Source organism: Lepus europaeus, chromosome 17, assembly GCF_033115175.1.
Source record: "Lepus europaeus isolate LE1 chromosome 17, mLepTim1.pri, whole genome shotgun sequence".
In the NCBI taxonomy this organism is placed as follows: domain Eukaryota; kingdom Metazoa; phylum Chordata; class Mammalia; order Lagomorpha; family Leporidae; genus Lepus; species Lepus europaeus.
The window spans coordinates 62,857,494-62,879,453 of NC_084843.1; the positions used below are offsets into that span (position 1 = coordinate 62,857,494).

Consider the following 21,960-nt stretch of genomic DNA (forward strand, 5'->3'; position numbering starts at 1 on the left):
AGTAATAAAAAATGTTAGGATTGGGGCTGGTGCTGTGGCATAATGGGTTGAGCTGCCACCAGTAGTGCCAGCAGCCCATATGGGGGCCAGTTCGAGTCCTGGCTGCTCCACTTTCCGATCCAGCTCCCTGCTAATGTGCCTAGCAAACAACAGAAGATGGTCCAAGTATTGGGACCCCTGCACCCACATGGGAGACCTGGAAGACGTTCCTGGCTCCTGCCTTTGTGGCCATTTGGGAGGTGAACAAGTGGGATACCAGCAGCACAGGCAGAAGCTTAACCTACTATGTGCCAGTGCAAATCCCTATAAAAGAGGATTTTAATATCCAGTCACTACTGAATATGTATTGCATTCTACTAATGTCAGCCATTGTGTTATACCAGTGGCTTTAGTTAACTCTCAGTACTTACTAGAATTAGTTGGAAAACATTAAAGCTACTGATTCCGCCGACGCCGTGGCTTAACAGGCTAATCCTCCACCTTGCAGCGCCGGCACACCGGGTTCTAGTCCTGGTTGGGGTGCCAGATTCTATCCCTGTTGCCCCTCTTCTAGGCCAGCTCTCTGCTATGGCCCGGGAAGGCAGTGGAGGATGGCCCAAGTCCCTGGGCCCTGCACCCGCATGGGAGACCAGGAGAAGCACCTGGCTCCTGGCTTCGGATCAGCATGATGTGCCAGCTGCAGTGGCCATTGGAGGGTGAACCAACGGCAAAAAGGAAGACCTTTCTCTCTGTCTCTCTCTCTCTCACTATCCACTCTGCCTGTCAAAAAAAAAAGGCAAAAAAAAAAAAAAAAAACTTCTGATTCCCTAAAATAAGACAACACATAGGACCAAATGATTGTATAACAAAATTTTATGCACATGCTCACAAATACATGCCTCAGCCCTCAGGATTCTGACTTTATTGATCTGGTACCTGCCATTAATATTTTTTTAAAGCATCACAGATGGGCCAGCACTGTGGGGTGGTGGGCTAAGCTTCCACCTGCAGGGCTAGAATCCTTTATTTGTGCTGGTTTGTGTCCTGGCTGGTGCTGGTTTGTGTCCTGGCTACTCCTCTTCTGAAGCAACTCTCTGCTATGGCCTGGGAAAGCAGTAGAAGATGGCCCAAGTGCATCCACATTAGAGACAGGGAAGAAATTCCTAGCTTCTGGCTTCAGATAGGCTCAGCTCACCATTGTGGCCATCTGTGGAGTGAACCAGTGGATGGAAGACCTTTCTCTCTGTCTATATCTCTACCTCTCAAATAAATAAATACTTAAAAAAAAATTTTTTTTTTACTTTTAACATTTTTTTACTTTTTAAAATTTTTAAAAAACCTCGTAGATGATTCTGATATGCAGCCAAGTTTCAGAACCTATGAGCAGAGATACAGGAACCAATACAATGCAACATGCCAACCTCTATCCTCAATATACTGTGATCTAGGCTCTATTTCATACTAGGGACTGCAACCTTAAGCAAGACATGCTCAGCAGAGGGTCTAGTCTTCAGCAAGTGCTCTATAAAAGTTAGTTGAATTTGACAAATTATTCAAGACCAGTGGTTTTCAATGTTCAAGGGACAACAAGATCACATGGAGGACTCCAGCTCCAGAATTTGACTCAGTGTGTTCAGGTGAATTTTGTACTTCTAACAAGTGCTAATCTGAGGATCCATTAACTGGCTACAAACTGCAGACAGGAAAATCTGCCTGCTTAGTAAAGCATGCTCAATACCTAATACAGCTTCCAACAGACTAAAGTGCAATTTTTTTTTTTTCAAAAAATGAACCACCTTGTGCCTCAGAATAACAGTCTACTGTCACTAATATGAGAGCAAGAACATTTGTTTGTTACTGTATTCCTAGAACCTAGAATATGGTTTGGGACACAGCATTGCTCAAAAATTATTAAATGAATAAACAGTATTGAAAGGATTAAAGTGAAGTCACGTATATGAAAAATAATCCTACAAACATTAGCTCCAGTTAATCTAATTCATTAAGCTGTGCGATATCTACTACAGGAACTGTGATTCTTCCAACACAGAGCAGAAAAATCTTTGGGTCTAGTTGAGCTCTATATCCTATAAAATGGTTAACTAATAACAACGGAGTATCCCTGAGCACCTTACTATGATGCCAGGCAATCTATGGGATCTGTCTAATCGCATCTTCTCAACAAGCTCTTAGATGCGTATTATCTCGATTTACAGATGAAAGAAACCAGGGCATAGTTGCCCAAGTTTTAACTGCAGAGCTAAAACTCCAATTCATGCACACAGCCTGATAGTAGAGTCAGCGCTCTTTCCCACCCAAACACATTCCTCAAATTTTACAACCAGCTGAAGTCAAGGATGATATCATCTTAGAGGACGGAAATCAATAGGGTCAAGGGTTAGCAGGAAGTGGCTACAAGACTCTAGATCAAAGGTCATCAATACGTCACAGCCTGAGAATGCGTTACTAAAGACAGTCTGACTCAGTTTTCTCAATCGCATTTCAGGCCATAAAGCGACTAGGGCGCCTGAAAAAAAAAAAAAAAACAACAAAAACAACCAAAAATGCACTAAGCTCAGCGAAACCTCCCGGTGTCGGCCATGCTGGGAGGCAAAAGTAGCGCGTGCGCGACATCCGGGTTTCCTATTACGTGCCTAGTGCAGACGTGGCAGAAGGAGTGGCCCAGCCCTGGAGCGTGGGGGCGGAACTTCCGGAAAGGTGCGACAGCTCCCTCGGAACCGGAAGTGGAGCTTGGGATCCTTGACGTTAGGAACGAAGTCGAACCTGGATCTGGAGCCGGGTGAGGAGTGGCATCTGGAGGTTGGGTGGTGGGTAGGAAAGTAGAGGCAAGCCAGGGGTATTACTGACCAGATCAGGGTCCGGTTTTAGAAGGAAGGGAGGAGCCTGGGGGCGGGGCCCGGGAGGAGACCCTCGCCTCACGTATCCGCGATGCAGGATCAGTCCTACACCCTCCCTTACCTACCGGCCCACATTCCGGCTCCGGCTTCCTGCCTTGAGCCTGCTGAAGGGCGTAGAGTACTCTGTTTTTGTGCTTAGTGGACCAGCCCTCTCTCGTCGTGACCCGAGAAGCTGGCTTGGCTTTTCAGTGTTAATCCTCGGCGCTCCCAGCCTCCACGGCTCTACTACTTTCAGAGTTCTAGGAAGCGTGCCCCGCCCCCTTTGGTTGTCACCCTGGACTGTCCACCCAGAGTCGAGTCGAGATTTGAGTCAGACTCCTAGCTCTTGAGTGTGTTTGGAGGGGATTATTTATTGGAAAAGCGGCTCCTTACATTCCCGGTGCCTCCCTGCTTAACAAGATAAAGGGAGAGGGGCATAACTCAAGCTTAGTGTCAGTGACTTGTGCAAGCTTGAGCATTTGGAAGAACAGTTCCTGAGGTGGATTCGAGTTGAAAAAGTTTTAGTCTAGGAGCAGCCCAGATTTTCTGTAGTAAAGATGGTCCTTCCCAGCAAAGGTGAGAGGCCCCTGGTTCCGTTGCAGCATCTGTGAGCTCTCCTGCCTCCTAGATCCCTGTTGTCTAGAAGATAATTAGAGCGATAAGGGCTGTTTTAGAATACCTGTGATCACATAGTCCTCCTTTAGGAAAGACTGATTTAGGCCCTCTGATTTATCTCTTTGGTTTTGTAATAACTTTGGTGTCCTAGGATCAGAAACAGGAGAGTTGAAGTGCAGTAGGATTTGGAATACTCACCATGCTCTTCTTGAGGGCTGAGAAGAGTAAATTTTTCCGTGAAATTTAACTGTGTTGCTGATCCTTGGGATATTTCTTTGAATTATGTGAAGTGTTTATGCCTGCCCTCACTAAGTTATTGCTTTGTTAGAATTTTCAAGTATCCTTTAAATTTATTGATTTTAATGCTTCAGTTCTAACATCCATATAATCCATATACTCTTTTTTTTTTTTTTTGGACAGGCAGAGTTAGAGAGACAGAGAGAAAGGTCTTCCTTCCATTGGTTCACCCCCCCAAATAGCTGCTATGGCTGGCACACTGGGGCCGGTGCACTGCGCTGATCCGAAGCCAGGAGCCAGGTGCTTCCTCCTGGTCTCCCATGCGGGTGCAGTGCCCAAGGACTTGGGCCATCCTCCACTGCCTTCCCGGGCCACAGCAGAGAGCTGGACTGGAAGAGGAGCTACCGGGATAGCATCTGGCTCCCCGACCGGGACTAGAACCGGGGGTGCTGGCGCCGCAGGCAGCGGATTAGCCAAGTGAGCCACGGTGCCAGCCAATCCATATGCTCTTTATGAGAAGACTAGGACAGGAGTATCAGTTGGATTATTATAGTTAATCAAAGAATGTCATTTCTCTAAATCAGTTATTCTAAAATTGATCTTTTCAGGTGGAGGGATTTTAGCTGGTATATTTTAAACTTTTAGCCTAAGTAATTGAAAACCACTAGCATACTAGAGCTTACTAGATGTTTGTTGAGTGAATGGAAAGTGGGAACGCTGTTTCATTTACCTGTGATATCTTGGTAGTTTGTCAGCCACAGGACTCCTTGTGTGACCAGGTATTATAAACCATACCACTAGGGAATGAAGACTGTTGCTCTGTTCCAGTGGGCCTGCCTAGAGTTGAAATTTATACCCTCTTGGCAGTTCCAAAGCATGGGGTTCAGAGTAACAAAATCTTTGCTTTAGGGAGGTAATCTGCATAATGGCTGGGGCAGAAAATTATTGAGATCATTTGGTAGTATAAGAATGATGAAGTAGATCACTGCTTGATAAGCTCAATTCCTTCTTATTTCTATTTTCTTGCTTTCTCTTTTGGAAAGAGAAACTTTGACTAACTTCTCTCTTCTCTCTCATCTTGTAGGTGAGACCAAGTTGGGGATGCTCTCATAATGAATGTCAACCAGTCAGCTCCACCTGTGCCGCCGTTTGGGCAGCCCCAGCCTGTCTACCCAGGTTATCATCAGTCCAGCTATGGTGGGCAACCAGGACCCGCAGCCCCCCATATTCCCTATGGAGCCTATAACGGACCAGTACCAGGCTATCAGCAAACACCTCCCCAAGGTATGTGTCCAAGTTTCCTTTGAGTGAAGGAGAGAAATATGCAGTTTTTAGGTAGGGTTGTATTTTTATAGCCAAGCTACCTGAAGAGTTTGTGCAGTTAGCTGAAGAACATGAATCTGGTTCTCTGTAACTGAGAGCCTTGTGGACAGTTTTCCCTGTTTTTAGATAGGGTGACATTTAATGGAATCACATCTTCCAGGTTCAGTGGCATCTCACTTCCTGTGGGTGTCATCATATGCAGCCTTACCTGTCTGCATTGTTCAGAGCTAAATGGAAGGGTTGTGATCATAGCTCCTCCAGAGCCTGTGGCCAGGATTGATCTAAAGTTTCACTAACATTATTTGTTTCTCCTATATGAGTATGTTGAGACTATGTATGATGGTTTTATCTCCATATATATTTAATTAACTGATTAAAAAAATTTTTTGTTTATTTGAAAGGCAGAAAGAGATTTTCCCTTCACTCGTTGACTCCTCCAAATTTCTGCAATAGCCAGGGCTAGGCCAGGCAAACCAGGAACTCAGAACTTAGTCTGTGTCTTTGATGTGAGTGGAAGGGACCCAAGTACTTGAGCTATCACCTACTACCTTTCAGGATGTGGATTGAATGTGGATTATCAGGAAGCTGGATTGGAAGTGGAGACAGTCTTGAACCCAGGCATTCCATTATAGAATGCATTGTCTTTACCACTGTGTCAAATGCTTGCCCATGTATTTTTGACATTTTTATTTATTAATTTTACTTGTTTGAGAGACAGGAGAGAGTGACATAGAGAGAAAGACAAACAGAAAGAGATCTCTCATTCTCTGGTTCACTTCCCAAATGCCTGCAACAGCCAGGGTAGGCCTAGCCAGAGCTGCAAACTAGGAATTCAATCTGGGTTTTCCATGTGGGTGGCACGTACCTAATTACTTGAGCCATCACTTGCTGCCCTCCAGGGTGTGCATTAGTAGGATGCTGGAATTGAGAATGAAGCTGGGACTTTTGAACTCAGGTATTCCAATATGGAATGCCGGCATCCCAAGCAGTCTCTTAACCACTGAGTCAAATACCTGCCCCTGGTTTTATCTGTAAGTGACTCTGGGACAAAGAGAGCTAATTCATGGATGAAAAGTTTGGTGTTTGTGTGCCTGATTTCCGGTGCCTGTCATATTTCTTCTGATACCATTCCTTTTCCTTTCATTGAGTTTCCTCTGCTTCTTAGGTGTGCTGTAATGTCAGAGCAATAAGAAAATACTAATCGGGCACTTCTTTAGGTTGAGCACTTGGCTTTTACATTTCTTTTTTTCAAGAAGAGCAGCTGGTACCCTACAGATTCACCAAAGGGACTTGTTGGAATGTAGGTAACAATAGATCTTTGATTAGTCTAGCAGAGGACTTTGGATATACGTAACTCTTTGTGCTTTTCAAGAGTAAATTCAATAAAGGGATATGAAAAAAATGAACGCACCAAGGAGGCATAAATAAGATTTGGAAAATGAAGTGTTACCGTTTTGATTATAACTGTGAAAAAAAAATTGTGGAGTGGTGAAAGTAGGTCTCAGGTCTTTAGAAGAGCCTTACTTGGGGTGGGGACTTTGGCTGGACAGAGTCCACCTCTGCTCTGTCAAGTACTGACTTATCACGCTTAATGTTCCCTTATGAGAAAGCTTTGTTATTGAGAGGAGAGCATATGTACTTCTGTCATGATTAGTAGGTAAGTTCAGCTTAGTCATGTTCCTACAGGCAGTGTTACTGAGGGCAGAGCAAAAGGAAAAAAAAAAATTGAATAATGGGATCAGTAGTGTTTCACAAGTGATGTGCCAAATAACCAGTATCTTCCTGCATTTCATGTGGGAAAGATGGCTAAGGATAGTAGAAGCAGTTTTAATGGCAGTTCTGATAAACGAAAAGGATGGAGTACAGCTTTTGGAGGACTTGGGTAGTAGCATTAGTGGGAGAGCAGGCCAATTGTTCTCACTGAACACTTGAACAGAAATAAGGTCTCTAACTCATGGGAACACTTCCTGGAACCACAGGCAATTGGAAGCTTCTACACAATGGAATGGATGTGGTTAGGATAAGTAGAAACAAGATAGTTTCTTTCTTTCTTTCTTTTTTTTTCTTTAATATTTATTTTATTTATTTGAAAGAGTTACAGAGAGAGGTAGAGATAGAGAGGTCTTCCATCCGATGGTTCACTCCCCAGTTGGCTGCAACAGCCGGAGCTGCGCCGATCCGAAACCCGGAGCCGGGAGCTTCTTCAGGGTCTCCCACGTGGGTGCATGGGCCCAAGGACTTGGGCCATCTTCTACTGCTTCCCCAGGCTATAGCAGAGAGCTGGATTGGAAGAGGAACAGCCAGAACTAGAACTGGCGCCCATATGGGATGCCGGCGCTTCAGGCCAGGGTTTTATCCTGCTGCGCCACAGTACCAGCCCTGACCAAGTAGTTTCATTAGGTGCCTTTCCTTATATCCTAGTTCAGTGTATTACTTGGTTATCTTCTGTGCCACCTTTCTATATATTTTTTAAATATTTATTTATTTGAAAAGCAGAGTTACAGAAAGGCAGGAGAGAGAGAGAAGTCTTCCATCCACTGGTACACTCCCCAAATGGATTCAACAGCTGGAGCTAAGGTGATCCAAAGCCAGGAGCCAGGAGCTTTTTCCGGGTCTCCCAGCCAGGTGCAGGATCCAGGAACTTGGGCCATCTGCTGCTGCTTTCCCAGGCCATAGCAGAGAGCTGGAGTGGAAGTGGAGCAGCCAGGACTCGAACCAGTGCCCTTATAGGATGCTGGCACTGCAGGCGGTGGCTTTACCTGCTAAGCCACAGTGTCAACCTCCTGTGCCACCTTTTTCATTGTGCTACAAGTCTTTGAGTTCCAGAGAAGATCTTCTCCTTGAAAGAGTTGATTATTTGACTTGGATGACAGTGTTAGGCTGAGTTGATTGAGAAAGTATGATGATTGCAGGAAGTATGATGATCCTTTGTTCTCATGGCTCTGGCTACAACCTCACTCTTAGGATTTCTGTCTGGGTGAGTGTAGGCACTCTGTTGGGTATCTGTGTTGAGAATACTGCTATAGCTAGAGTCGCATGTGGATTGTGCCTTTTTTGCTGCAAAGCTGTGTTATTGGGTCAGTAAAGTTTTGATTTTATTGATCCTTGCTTTGCATTCCTGGCTGAGGGTGGAAGGGAGTTATTTCCTAATCACTTAGTTTCTGTCCTTTACCCTCAGGTGTGTCAAGAGCCCCACCTTCCTCAGGGCCACCTCCAGCCTCAACAGCACAGGCTGCTTGTGGCCAGGCTGCATATGCCCAGTTGGGCCAAGGAGATGTCCAGAATGGGCCAAGTTCCACTGTTCAGTTGCAAAGGTATGTATTTAGATCAACCCAAAATTGTTGTAATGAAAGTGGAAGAGTTAGGAATGTATGGGGGACTGTTATTTTTGTTCCTCCTCTCTTTGCCTCTCTTTTAGACCACTTTTTCTCCTCTGTTTGCTCTTTGTAATTTACCTTTTTTCCAGGTTAGAGGTGCTACTGATATCCAGCCCTATGGATTATTAACGTATCTGGTACCTGGATTATTTTCTTTCTTTTATTTTTAAAAAAATTTAACTTTATTTGAAAAGCAGAAAGAGAGAGGAAGAGAAGGGGTTGGGGAGAGAGGGAGAGAGAAAGAAAATCTCTCTTCTAGTGGTTCACTCCCCAAATGCCCATAATATCCAGGAATTCAATGCAGGCCTCCCCCATGGGTGGCAGGGACCCACCTAGTTGAGCCATCACCTGCTGCCTCCAAAGTACTCATTAGTGGGAAGCTGGAGTTGGGAACAGAGCTGGAATATCAACCCAGGCACTCCAGTATGGGATGTAGTCATGCCAAGCAGTGTCTTAACCTCTGTGACAGGTGCCTGCCCCACTACTTGGGTTCTTTTGCATGTTGTTTTATTTCTGTGAACTTGAGTTTTTTTCTTTACTAAACATTTTCAGTAACAGTTATAGTCCTGGGGCTGGCGCTGTGGTGTAACAGGTGAGGCTGCTGCCTGCCGGCTGCTCCACTTCTGCTCCGGCTCTCTGCTGTGGCTTGGGAAAGCAATGGTGGGTGGCCCAGGTGCTTGGGCTCCTGCACCCATGTGGGGGACCCAGTGGAGGCTCCAGGCTCCTGATCAGGTTGCCAAGATGCCACTGTTACAGGTGGGAGCTTAGCCCAATGTTCCACAATGCCAAATCTGATAATACTAAATATTGCTGAGGATATGGACTAACAGGAGCTCTAACTGGTGGTGGGATGCAAATTAGTACAACCACTTTGGGAAAGTAATTTGACATTATCTATAAAAATTGAAGTATTGCGTATTTTGTGACCTAGAAATTTCACTCATAGATATATGTCTTACAAAAACTAATCTGTGTAATACTCAAAATTAAAAATATGATTATTTATAGTAACATTGTAATAACCAAAAGTTAGAAAATCTCAAATGTCTATCTACATTAAAATGTTTCAGCAAACTGCAGCATATTAGTGGAATAACTTTCAGTGATGAAAGAGAATGAGCTATAGTTAAAAGCTACTGGGGCCGGTGCTGTGACGCAGTGGGTTAAAGCCCTGGCCTGAAATGCCAGCATCCCATATGGGTGCCAGTTCTAGTCCCGGCTGCTCCTCTTCCGATCCAGCTCTTTGCTGTGGCCTGGGATAGCAGTAGAAGATGGCCCAAGTCCTTGGGCCCCTGCACCCACGTGGGAGACCCAAAAGGGGCTCCTGGTTTTGGATTGGCGCATCTCCGGCTGTTGTGGCCATCTGGGGAGTGAACCAACAGATGGAAGAACTCTCTCTCTGTAACTCTCTTTCAAATAAATATAATAAAACTTTTTTTTTTTTTAAAGATTTTCTTTATTATTTATTTGAGAGGGAGAGTTACAGACAGTGAGAGGGAGAGACAGAGAGAAAGGTCTTCCGTCTGTTGGTTCACTCCCCAGTTGGCCACAATGGCTGGAGCTGCGCCCATCCGAAGCCAGGAGCCAGGTGCTTCTTCCTGGTCTCCCATGTGGGTGCAGGGGCCCAAGGACTTGGGCCATCTTCTACTGCTTTCCCAGGCCACAGCAGAGAACTGGATTGGAAGAGGAGCAGCCGGGACTAGAACCAGCGCCCATATGGGATGTCGGCGCTGCATGCGGAGGATTAACCTGTGCCCCAGCGCCGGCCCCCAAATAAATCTTTAAAAAAAAAAAAGCTACCATACAACTTTGTTGTGGTGGCATGACTAGTTGAGAAGCTCCTGTGTACACTAGTAACCATGATGTGGAAGGGTGTGCTGCAGTCCTTGAAGGTTTTTGGATGCAAAAGTTGGCTACACCCATGGTGCACTGCACATGAAGCAATGACCCCATCAAGGTGAACTGACAGTCCTGAAGATGATTAAGCTATGCACGCTACAGCACAAGCTATACCACAGCCTGTTTTATTTCTGGGAAAAGAGGGATTTGTTGGTGTGAATATCCAGGTCTGTGTGAAGGGTAGCAGTCGCATGGCCATATTTGTACTGTTCATCAGTATACTTCCAAAGTTCTGGTGGCCTATTACCAGAAATATGTGGATGAAGCTCCCAAGAAGGAAATCAAAGCTGGCCTCATCCGTTTGATCCTACTCTGCTGGTAGCTGACTCCTGTTGTTCTGAATCCAAGAAGTTCCCCGGACTATGCTCCATGCCAGAGATCTTATGGGCAGGCTCATCATGAGGACCAGTGTTCACTTTATAATAAACAATGATTGTGGGATTTTAAGGTTTAAAAAAATTAAAACTGGGGCCCACGCTGTGGTGCAGTGCGTTCAACCACTGTCTAGCACTGGCATCTAGATGGGATGCTGGTTTGAGTCCTGGCTGCTCCACTTTTGATCAGCTCTCTGCTGATGAGCCTGGAGAGCAGTGGAGGGTGGCCTAAGTGCCTGCACCCACATGAGGGACCCGGATGAAGCTCCTGGCTCCTGGCTTTGGCCTGGCCCAGCCCTGGCCATTGCAACTGTTTGGGGAATGAATCAGCAGATGGAAGATCGTTATCTCTCTCTCCTTTTCTTTCTGTAATTCTGAATTTCAAATGAATAAGTGAATCTTTTAAAAAAAAATTACAACTGGGGCCAGTGCTCTGGCATAGCGGGTAAAGCCACTGCCTGCAGTGCCAGCATCCCATATGGGCACCGGTTCAAGTCCTGGCTGCTCCACTTCTGATCCAGCTCTCTGCTATGGCCTAGAAAAGCAATAGAACATGGCCCAAGTGTTTGGGCCCCTGCATCTCTGTGGGAGATCCCGAAGAATCTTCTGGCTCCTGGCTTTGAAACGGCGCAGCTCTGGCCATTGCAGCCATCTGGGGAGTGTACCAGCAGATGGAAGACCTCTCTCTCTCTCTCTTCCTCTCTCTCTCTCTCTCTCTCTCTCTCTCTCTCTCTCTCTGCCTCTGCCTTTCTATGACTCTGCCTTTCAAATAAATAATTAAATCTTATTAAAAAATTTAAGATGAAGGCAGCCTTACAGATCAATTTCATAAATGTACGGTTAAATAAAAGACACAAAATCAAAGTCTACAATAAGCTTCTGTTTACAAAAGATTTAAAAAAACTGACAAACTTGAACTGTACTGTGTTAAAAACAAGGGAATGATTATTAGGCTGTTAAGAAAGTAGGTATCTCTGGAAGAAGGGAGAGGGTTGTGATGAGGGAGAAACATGCAGAGCCTTTGACTGCCAGTGTCTTCTATTTTTCGACTTGGTTTTTGGTATGTGAATGATGGTATTCAACTTTGTATGTATTATATACCTTTTCCTATTTATATTTCACAATTAAGTTAGGAATTGAGTCTGGGCTCTAGTTCTGGTTTGGTCTGTGAGTTACATTCTTAGTGTTCTCAGTTTCCTCTCTACTGTGTCTTCCTCACTATTTTGCTATGAGTATTAAGTTAAAAAACCTAGAGAAGTTTTATAAGTCATAAAGCTATATACACACGTAAGGTGATGGTTTATTGTCATTATGGGCTATGTCAGAATGCCATTGAATAGTTGATAGTATTGTCTGTATTAATAGGGCAGTACCATGGACTGTTGTTGTTCTGGCAGAGATTTAGTGAGCATGTGTAACATAATGCTTCATGCTTTGAAATACAAAAACATGTAAAACACAACAAAGAGCTTAGGGAGGTAAGGTTCATTCCAGAAATATTAACTGAGGACAGTACCAGCTGAGTGAGTGAATGAAAAATATTATGCAGAACTCCTAGAAGCTGACTAATTACAAAGAACCAGTTATTTAGTAGAGAGAAAATAAGGTAAGAAGTATAAATCAGAATTTCAGTGTAACATATTTCTATGAAAAATTTGATTCCTGAAATCTCAGAAGGAACTTGCTATGTATAATGCTCTATATTGTAGATCCCTGTGATAATATTACCATAAAAAACCAACAGAGTTGCCTCAAGTTAGTATGTAGTAATATTTTGTTTATATTTGAACATGCCTTCTGATACCTTGGGAGTTTCCTACATGGCCATCCAGATAACAAGTTGTGGCTACATAGACCCAGTTGGAAGATGACCCTGTTTATGCAATTGTACCTCTAGTCCTTCTCTGGCACACTTAACATCTTTTTTGATTAGTAAAAAATGCCAAATTTGGCTTACCTGATCCTATGATCTTACATATTTTTCTAACATCTTTCCCAGGATAAAGTAAATAAATAATTTAGTGTGAAAGTTGAACGGAGGTGAGTGAGTAACCTAGTGGTTAAGATACTTGGTCATGGGGCAGGTGTTGTAGCATAGCAGGTTAAACTGCGTCTTGGAATGCTTGCATCCATATCACAGTGCCTTGGATCAAGACACTTCCCATCCAAATTCTTGCTAATGTGCCTGGGAGGCAGTAGATAATGGCCCAAGTGCTTAGATTCCTGCCACCCTCTTGGGAGACTCAGATGGAGTTTGTGGCTTCGGACTTTGACCTGGCGCAGCCAGGGCTATTAAAGGCATTTTCGGGGTAAACCAGTGAATGGAAGATTCTCTCTCTGTCACTCTGCCTTTCAAATAAAATAAATAAATCTTTAAAAAAAATCTGGTTAAGGCACCTGCATCTCATATGGGTTTTGGTTTTGTTTTGTTTCTAAGATTTTATTTTTTTTTTTGAAAGGCAGAGTTACAGAGAGAGATGGAGATAGAGAGATCTTCCATCTGCTGGTTTGCTCCCCAGATGGCTGCAATGGCCAGAGCTGGACCTATCTGAAGCCAGGAGCCAGGAGCTTCTTCTGGGTCTCCCACATGGGTACAGGAGCCCAGTGCCTTTGACCAACTTCTGCTGCTGTCCCAGGCATATTAACAGGGAGCTGGACTGGAAGTGTAGCAGCCAGGACTCAAAGCAGTCCCATATGGGATGCTGGCATGGCAAGTGAAAGCTTAACCCATTACACCACAGCGCTGGCCTCAGAGTCCTGGTTTTGTTTTCTGACTCTGGCTCTGGCTCCTGATTCTAGCTTCCTGCCAGTGCAGACCCTGTGAGACAACAGTAATGGCTTAAGGGATTGGGTTTCTGCCACACACAAGGGGACACCTGGACTGCATTCCCAGCTCCTGGCTTCCCAGCTTCCAGCTTTGGATCATTCCAGCCATTTCCAGCTATTGTGGGCATTTAGAGAGTAAACCATTGGTTGGGGCCTCTTTGTGTCTGTCTCTGTCTCTCTGCTTCTCAAGTAAATAATAAAAAATAAATTAGTAAAAATTGAACTATCAAACTGCATTTTTTGATACCGCATTTATTAAGTACCTGTTAATGTGCATGCTTATGTGTGCCTTTCTTTTCAACTCCTTTAGGGCCTTAGATTACAAAACAGGCCATTTGTCAACAAAGGATTGAGGCAGAAGAGGTGATAATTAACTAACAGAGTAAATAATTTAACTATCAGAGTAAAGTGGTATTTGACCTGAGGGCCCTCAGCATATGTTTCTGGAGTGAACCTAGTGGAAAACAAGATTTTCATGAATAATCATGGTGTACGTGATAAGAAATATAATGTACCCACGAATATGCAAGGATATGAAGCCATAAAAGAGCTCAGGATGTGAGTAAGATGCTTCGAAACAGTGTAGCTTCTTGGAGGATGTGGCATACCTGCCACTTTGAAGGGAACCTGAGCCCCACTAGTCACCTCTGCTTTCCTTGTCTTCACAGGCTCCCTGGGTCTCAGGCATTTGGGTCCCCGCTGGCCCCTGTGGTCAGCCAGCCAGCTGTGCTTCAGCCCTATGGGCCTCCCCCAACGAGTGCACAGGTGACTGCCCAGTTGGCTGGAATGCAGATCAGTGGTGCTGCGGCCCCAGCCCCACCCCCTTCAGGGCTGGGCTATGGTGAGTAGCTTCAATCACAGAAACGTTACTGTCCCCTTGTTTTCAGAAGCATTAGGCCTTCAGAGTGTGCTAGAATCCCTTTTATTTGCTGTGCTTCTGAGCCCCACAAGGTACAGCAGTCTTATGTAACAAGGGAAGTAGTTTACTGAGCAAGGAGCATTTATGAATGAGGAGGTGAGTTGTCTGGGTTCTGACTCTTACCTCCCCTTCTTTGCAGGACCACCAACATCACTGGCCTCAGCCTCAGGAAGTTTCCCTAACTCTGGTCTGTATGGCTCCTATCCTCAGGGCCAGGCACCTCCCCTTAGCCAGACCCAAGGTCATCCTGGGGTCCAGCCTCCCCAGCGCTCTGCTCTACCACTGGCCTCCAGCTTCACACCCCCAGCTTCAGGGGGCCCTCGGATGCCTTCAATGACTGGTCCACTTCTGCCTGGACAGGGCTTTGGGGGGCCTCCAGTGAGCCAGCCCAACCATGTGTCCTCACCTCCTCCTCAAGCTTTGCCCCCTGGTACTCAGATGACCGGGGCCCCCGGGCCACCACCACCTATGCACTCCCCTCAGCAGCCTGGCTATCAGCTTCAGCAAAATGGTGAGTTCTTTTTAGAAGCCAAAGGCTTCAGCTATTCAGGTGTGTGTTGTTTCTGTTTATTTTCAGTATAGCTTGCTAAGTGGTGAACTAGATGGACAGGATCCAGGTATTAGTAGGATGTGGAGCTTACAAGACATCCTTTTTTCTCATAGTTTGGATGGAGTGGTTTTTGGATGGTTTTGCCAGACATATAATCGATAATTCTATATTTATATAGGAGTCTCCTCATTTCCCTGAGGCCTGAAGAGGATTTACTCTTATCAACCTGTATCCTTGTCTCTCAGGTTCCTTTGGACCAGCCCAGGGCCCCCAGCCCAGTTATGGAAGTCCCTACCCTGGAGTACCCACCTTTGGCAGTCAGCCTGGGCCTCCGCAGCCACTGCCTCCTAAGCGCCTGGACCCTGATGCCATCCCAAGCCCCGTAAGTCGATGCTTAGGTGGTCCTGGGGAAGGAGTGCCAGAGAAGCGGGTCAACCTAGATGAGATGTTTGTCTAGTATTTTTTGATAATTTTCCCTTTTCATTCATCTGTTTATAGACGTAGAATCTAGATGTCATTTTTGACTCTCTACACTAGAACTGGAAGTTCCAGAAGTCTTTGTGGGGGCAGACCAACTTCCGTTGCTGTCCCAGGCATATTAGCAGTGAGCTGGATTGTAAGTGGCACAACCATGACTCAGACCGGCTCCTGTTTAGGATGCTGGCACTGCAGGCAAAGGCTTAACCCGTTATGCCACAGTGCTTGCCCTGAAGCCCTGGTTTTAGCTGGGCAGGGAGGAAAGGAGTGATTAGCAGTGTCTGTAGAGCTCTAGGTTAAGGACTGTGTTCTGTCACTCTGGGACATACATAGCATAGTTACCTTTGGCTTCCTGTGCAGTAGTAGCTGGGTTTGTGCTTTTAAATCTGGGGGGATGGCATTCCTGCTAATCTGTAGAGCAGGTGGGATTCTCTGGTGTAGGTGTTAAGAGAAGGAAAACCTCAGTGGTTTCTCTCTGTTCCTGCTTGGATCAAGTTTTAGGAGTAAGCCCTTGTGCTTTGTCTAGTAGGCTCCTGCTTTGTGGTTGGGAAAAATGATGTACAGTTTAGGGGGACAGTATGTGTGTAAAGTTTGCTGAGAAAGCCACTTCTCCTGGGAAGTGGGTGAGTCTCACCTTCAGAGCCATCAGATGCCTCTGGCCCTCCTTATGAGACTTGGCACAGAGGCTGGAATTATACTGCTGAGTAGGGGCCACTTTGTAATTCTGTCTATAACATTTGCTATGTCAATTACCTCACCATGCTTAGCCATTGTCATATTCCATTCTGTTTCTTCCCTCTTCCTTTGGGGAGCCACCAAGGTGAGCGAGCCTGATGGCTAAGGGGACCTGAGAGGAATAAGCTACCCACCTTCCTTTCCTCTCCTTCGGTGAGGAGAGTCTGGTTGGATGTAAGAGGCAGCTGCTCTGCAGAAGAGCAGTCCTTAGCTGGGAGATTGGCCTTTAGAGGAAATGTTTCTCTTTCCCATTCAGCCTCTCTCTGTATAACCCTTGCTTGCCTCCTGTTTGCACCTTTTCCTCATCTTGCTGTATCATAGTCTGAGCCAATAAGGATTTTACGTTGTGCTAGAAAGACTTGGAATGTCAGATCTAGAGGGGACCTGATTTCAGCATAAGCTGGGCTCCAGTTATTCATGTCTAATTCATCAGGGTTGAGAGATGTAACATCTGCCTCTTGTTCTTTTGTCTCCTTCCCCGTTTTCCCCTGCTGCCTTTATTTATTAAAACACTAAAAGCAACTCAATGAGCTGCCTCCTCAGCAGAAAACCAGGCACAGAATAGACCCTGATGCCATTCCTAGTCCAGTAAGTGCAGAGGGTGGGTGTGTGTACCTGTCATCCCTGTGTTAGTGCCACCATGCATGCCTGTGACCTCATCTTCACCTCATCCACCATGTCCATCCCTCTCCATCCTCTTCCCTTAGCCCTTCTAGATTCTTGCTTTTACAGCTAGAAGGATATGCATGCCTCAAGTCACCATGTAGTGAAGAGGTAGCAAGTTGTTGGCAGTGCCTTGAGTATGGGGTGGTGGAAGGTCAGGCTGTAAGGGTTGGGGTCAGGTGACATGTTAATGTTTGGTTTTAGTCCTGCTGGCTCCTCCAGGAGCCTGGATGTGACATGTGATGGAATAGGACAAAGTTGAATGATAGGTCCTTCAACTTTGAGTTTGATTTGTCTACAGCTGGTTGTACAGAAACATCTGGGTAGATAGCTGCTATTGTACAGGTTCATCATATCCCAAACTGGCATTTATTTTTGATTTTCATTTTTATTTTTATTTGAAAGGCTGAGAGACAGAGAGATCAGGAAGAGAGAGATCTTCTGTCCAATGGTTCACTCCCCAAATGCCTGCAACAGCCAATGATAAACCAGGCCGAAGCCAGGAGTCTGGAACTCCATTTGGGTCTTCCATGTGGTGGCAGGGACCCAAATACTTGAGCCATCATCTGCTGCCTCCCAGGGATGCACATTAGCAGGAAGCTGGGTCAGAAGTGTAGCTGAGACTCCAACATAGGATGCACGTATCTCAGTGGTGACTTAAGCTGCTATGCTGAATGTTGCCCCTCCTCCAACTGGCTTTTTTTTTTTTTTTTTTTTTTAAGATTTATCTATTTGAAAGGGAGAGAGACACAGAGAAACAGAGAAAGAGATATCTTCCATCCACTTGTTCACTCCCCAAATGGCTGCAAAAGTCAGGTCTGGGCCAGGCCAAAACCAGGAGCCAGGAGTCCCATCATAGTCTCCCACATGTGTGGTAGAGAGCCAAATACTTGGGTCATTAGCTGTATATTAGCAGGAAGCTAGATTGGAAGTGGAGTATGTGGCATTCTAACCAGCATTCTGGTATACGATGCTGATGTTATAAGCAGTTGGCTTAATCTGTTATACCACTATGCTATCTTTTTTTTTTTTTTTTTTTTTTTTTGACAGGCAGAGTTAGACAGTGAGAGAGAGACAGAGAGAAAGGTCTTCCTTTTGCTGTTGGTTCACTCCCCAAATGGCTGCTATGGCCAGTGCGCTGCGGCCAGCACGCTGTGCCGATCTGAAGGCAGGAGCCAGGTGCTTCCTCCTGGTCTTCCACGTGGGTGCAGGGCCCAAGCACTTGGGCCATCCTCCACTGCACTCCCGGGCCACAGCAGAGAGCTGGACTGGAAGAGGAGCAACCGGGACAGAATCCGGCGCCCCAACCAGGACTAGAACCCAGGGTGCCGGCAGTGCAGGCGGCGGATTAGCCAAGTGAGCCACGGCACCAGCCCCACTATGCTATCTTTTTTTTTTTTAAATTTTATTTTATTTTTATTTTTATTTTTTGACAGGCAGAGTGGAAAGTGAGAGAGAGAGACAGAGAGAAAGGTCTTCCTTTTTGCCGTTGGTTCGCCCTCCAGTGGCCACTGCGGCCGGCGCATTGCGCTGACTCGAAGCTAGGAGCCAGGTGCTTCTCCTGGTCTCCCATGGGGTGCTGGGCCCAAGGACTTGGGCCATCCTCCACTGCCTTCCTGGGCCATAGCAGAGAGCTGGCCTGGAAGAGGGGCAACCTGGGTAGAATCCGGCGCCCTGACCGGGACTAGAACCTGGTGTGCCAGCACCGCAAGGCGGAGGATTGGCCTGTTGAGCCACGGCGCCGGCCCCCACTATGCTATCTTATGACATTTCTTTCTTTTTTCTCTTTTTAAAAATTTTATTTATTTATTTAAGAGGCAGAATTACAGACAGAGAGAAAGGTCTTGCATCTACTGGTTCACTCCCCAAATGGCTGCAACTGCTAGAGCTGGACTGAACTGAAGCCAGGAGCCAGGAGCTTCCTCCAGGTCTCCTATGTGGGTACAGGGGCCCAAGCACTTGAGCCATCTTCTGCTGCTTTCCCAGGCCATAGCAGAAAGCTGGATCGGAAGAAGAACAGCCAGGACATGATGCTGACACCATAGGTAGAGGTTTAGCCCACTATGCCACAGTGCTAGCCCCATCTTCTGACATTTCTTAAAGGAGAAGGGACTGCTGGTTTGTGAAAATGTGGCTCATTTTCTCATCTGGAGAGCCTCTTTCTTTTTTTATATGTATTTTAAAAATTTATTTGAAAGATAGATATTCCATTTGCTGGTTCATTCCTCAGATTTCCACAACAGCCAGGGCTGAGCCAAGTTGAAGCCAGAAGTCTGTGATTAATTGCAAGTTTCCCACATGGGTGGCAAGGATCCAAGTATTTGAGCCATCTTCTGCTGCCCCCCAGGGCGAAAAACTCAGACTGGGAGTGGAGCTGAGGCTTAACCTAGGCACTCCAGTATGAGATGTGTGTGTCCTTAGTGGCATCTTAACCACTGCGTCAAATGCCTGCCCCCAAAGAGTCTTTTTCCTTTTCGTAAGGTTTATTTATTGTTTATTTGAAAGAATGACAAAGAGGGAGAGAAAGTGAGAGAGAGAGGAGAGGAGGAGAGAGAGACAGATCATTAATCTGCTTGTTCACTCCAAATGGATGCAGTGGCTGGGGCTGCTAGGGCTGGCCCAAGCTGAAGCTAGGAACCTGGAACTCCATTTGGGTCTCCCAAATGGGTGGCAGAGGCCCAAGTACTTGGGCCATCATCTGCTGCTTTCCCAGGCATATTGTTAGCAGGGAGCTATATCAGAAGCAGAGAAGCCAGCTCTCTGTTATGGGATTTGGGCTTTCCAGGCAGTGGCTTACTTCATTGTGCCACAATGCCAGTGTCTGGCGAGTCTTTTTGACTTTGATATATTTCTTATTTTTTTTAAGATTTATTTTATTTGAAAGGCAGTTACAGAGTGAGAGGGAGAGACAGAGACCTTCCATCCGCTGGGTCACTCCCCAAATGGCTGCAGTGGCTGCAATGGCTGCAGCTAGGCCAATCTGAAGCCAGGAGCCAAGTGCTTCTTCTAGGTCTTCCAGATGGATGCAGGGGCCCAAGGACTTGGGCCATCTTCTACTGCTTTCCCAGGCCATCAGCAGGGAGCTGGATCAGAAGTGGAGCAGCTAGGACATGAACTGGCGCCCATATGGGATGCCAGCACTACAGGCGGCGGCTTTACCTGCTACACCACAGCATCGGTCCGACTTTGACATATTTCTAAGTTTCAACTTTATTGCTGTGGGATAGAGTCTTATTTGCCCTTTACTTTTTCTAGTTTTATCATAAGTCCTCTTGAAGTAACTGAACGAAAGTTGGCCAGCCTACCAGGGGTTTGATTACCATCTCTGCAGTTCTTTTTTACCCTCTTCACTGGGCCTGTCAAACTGCGGGGACTGAGGATTGGGCTTTAAGGATTGGGTGTTCATCCTCTCTTCCCGTGTATTCACACTGATGCTTACCTGAAGGAAGGTAGCATCTGCTTCCTCACCTTACCCGACCATTTTTGGCTGTCTAATTATCTCCTTACCCTGTCCCCTGTTCATCAAGTGTAGAGTCATTCCAGGTAGATTCATTTTTACATGATTACTGCTGTCTGTTTTCTTGCTCCGGCTCAGAATGTATTTGGGGAGGGGTGGGGGAAGGCTTGGTAGGGGAGGGGAATGGAATTAATCATATCTGATGGTTTTCAATCAGAGCTGCAGCTTTCCTGGAATAGGAGGAACTACAGGTTGCCTGCCATTCCTTTGGGGTCGGGCAGCTCCCCAAGAAGCCTGTTGGCAATGTTGCCTGCCCGAGCCCCTGCTGCTGCTCTGGTGGAAGATCGGCATTGCAGCAGTTTGTGTGGTCTCCAGAAGGGGAGCAGAGCTGGTGCATGAGGTGTTCCTTGGCAAACTGTTAGTTTCTGTGCTGTGCCCTAGCATGTCCTTCTCATGACCCTCTGGGGCCTAGTGATTCCTCTTCCTTTTGTCACCTTACTCATTTCATTTCTTCCCTGAAGATTCAGGTCATTGAAGATGACAGGAACAACCGGGGTTCAGAGCCATTTGTTACAGGAGTCCGGGGCCAGGTGCCACCCCTAGTCACCACCAACTTCCTGGTGAAAGACCAAGGTGAGAAGGGCATGAACTCCTCCTATGAGGGCGTTTTCTCCAACATAATCAGCTTATAGATTGGGTTTTTGTCAGTCTTTAACCAGAGACCAGCCCAACCCCCTATATTTCTGGGAGCAAAACCTACCAGCTCCAGCATTTGTGGAGGTGATGGGGTGGATTACCATGGAGAGCTGCTGTCTGGAAAGATTCTGTGATCTGACTCAGGTGTTCTGCCTCCTCCCCAGGGAATGCAAGTCCCCGGTACATCCGATGTACATCCTATAATATCCCTTGCACATCTGACATGGCTAAGCAGGCTCAGGTGCCCCTGGCAGCTGTCATAAAGCCGCTGGCGAGGCTGCCCCCAGAGGAGGTGAGTCAGGGAAGGGGCTAGGGTACAATGAGAGGGAGGAAGGGAGGGGGAACAGGGATCCCTGCTAGGTGTGATTCTGGCTGTTCAAGTGGGATATCTTGGTCGGACTGAAGGCAAGAGTATTTGCAGCAGTTTCTGTCCCAGGACCCGTACCTGGAGGAGATGGTAGCAGATGAGAGCAAAAGCCCAAGAAATTGCTGCACAGGAACAAGGTCCAGAGGAAAAGCAAACAGCATGAAAAGAGCAGGGCCAGTTTTTAGGGGAGAAGACAGCTGAATCTGAGGACCTCTACTGTCATGGTCATCTCCAAATGAGAGAAGAACATCATTCTGTGCTTTCCTTATAGGTAGTCCTGTCAGCCCAGGTAGGTTAGGGATGTTAGGATAGCATATAAGAGAACAGGTAGTTTAAAATCCTTGGGCCCTGATCTGTCATCCCAGCACCTGAAATCAGCATGAGAAGAGCTGGGCAGCTGCTCAGCCAGACCTTGGCAGGATGTCCTGATGTTCATGCACCTTTTCTCCAGCTTCAGATAGAGTCCTCTGGAACTGGAACCTCAAAGTTTAGTTCACATGGTGTGTGTGTATGTGTATTAATATTTATTTATTTGAAGGAAGAATGTGTGTTTGAGAGAGAGCTCTTCC

General features: G+C 46.2%; 1 protein-coding gene across 2 annotated transcripts in view; it reads left to right on the top strand.

Annotated features, from left to right (window-relative positions):
- Nucleotides 1-2,674: 2,674 nt before the first annotated feature.
- Nucleotides 2,675-21,960, top strand: part of SEC24C (SEC24 homolog C, COPII coat complex component) — a 28,409-nt gene continuing 9,123 nt past the window's right edge. The window contains exons 1-9 of one of the 2 annotated variants that reach the window (XM_062214135.1): nt 2,675-2,779; nt 4,813-5,012; nt 8,230-8,365; nt 14,196-14,368; nt 14,586-14,957; nt 15,242-15,378; nt 16,728-16,796; nt 20,850-20,961; nt 21,189-21,316. In XM_062214135.1, coding sequence (XP_062070119.1) covers nt 4,841-5,012; nt 8,230-8,365; nt 14,196-14,368; nt 14,586-14,957; nt 15,242-15,378; nt 16,728-16,796; nt 20,850-20,961; nt 21,189-21,316 — 1,299 coding nt within the window. In that variant the 5' untranslated portion in view covers nt 2,675-2,779; nt 4,813-4,840. The remainder of the gene's footprint in view (nt 2,780-4,812; nt 5,013-8,229; nt 8,366-14,195; nt 14,369-14,585; nt 14,958-15,241; nt 15,379-16,727; nt 16,797-20,849; nt 20,962-21,188; nt 21,317-21,960) is intronic. The other variant, XM_062214136.1, reaches the window with a different exon arrangement.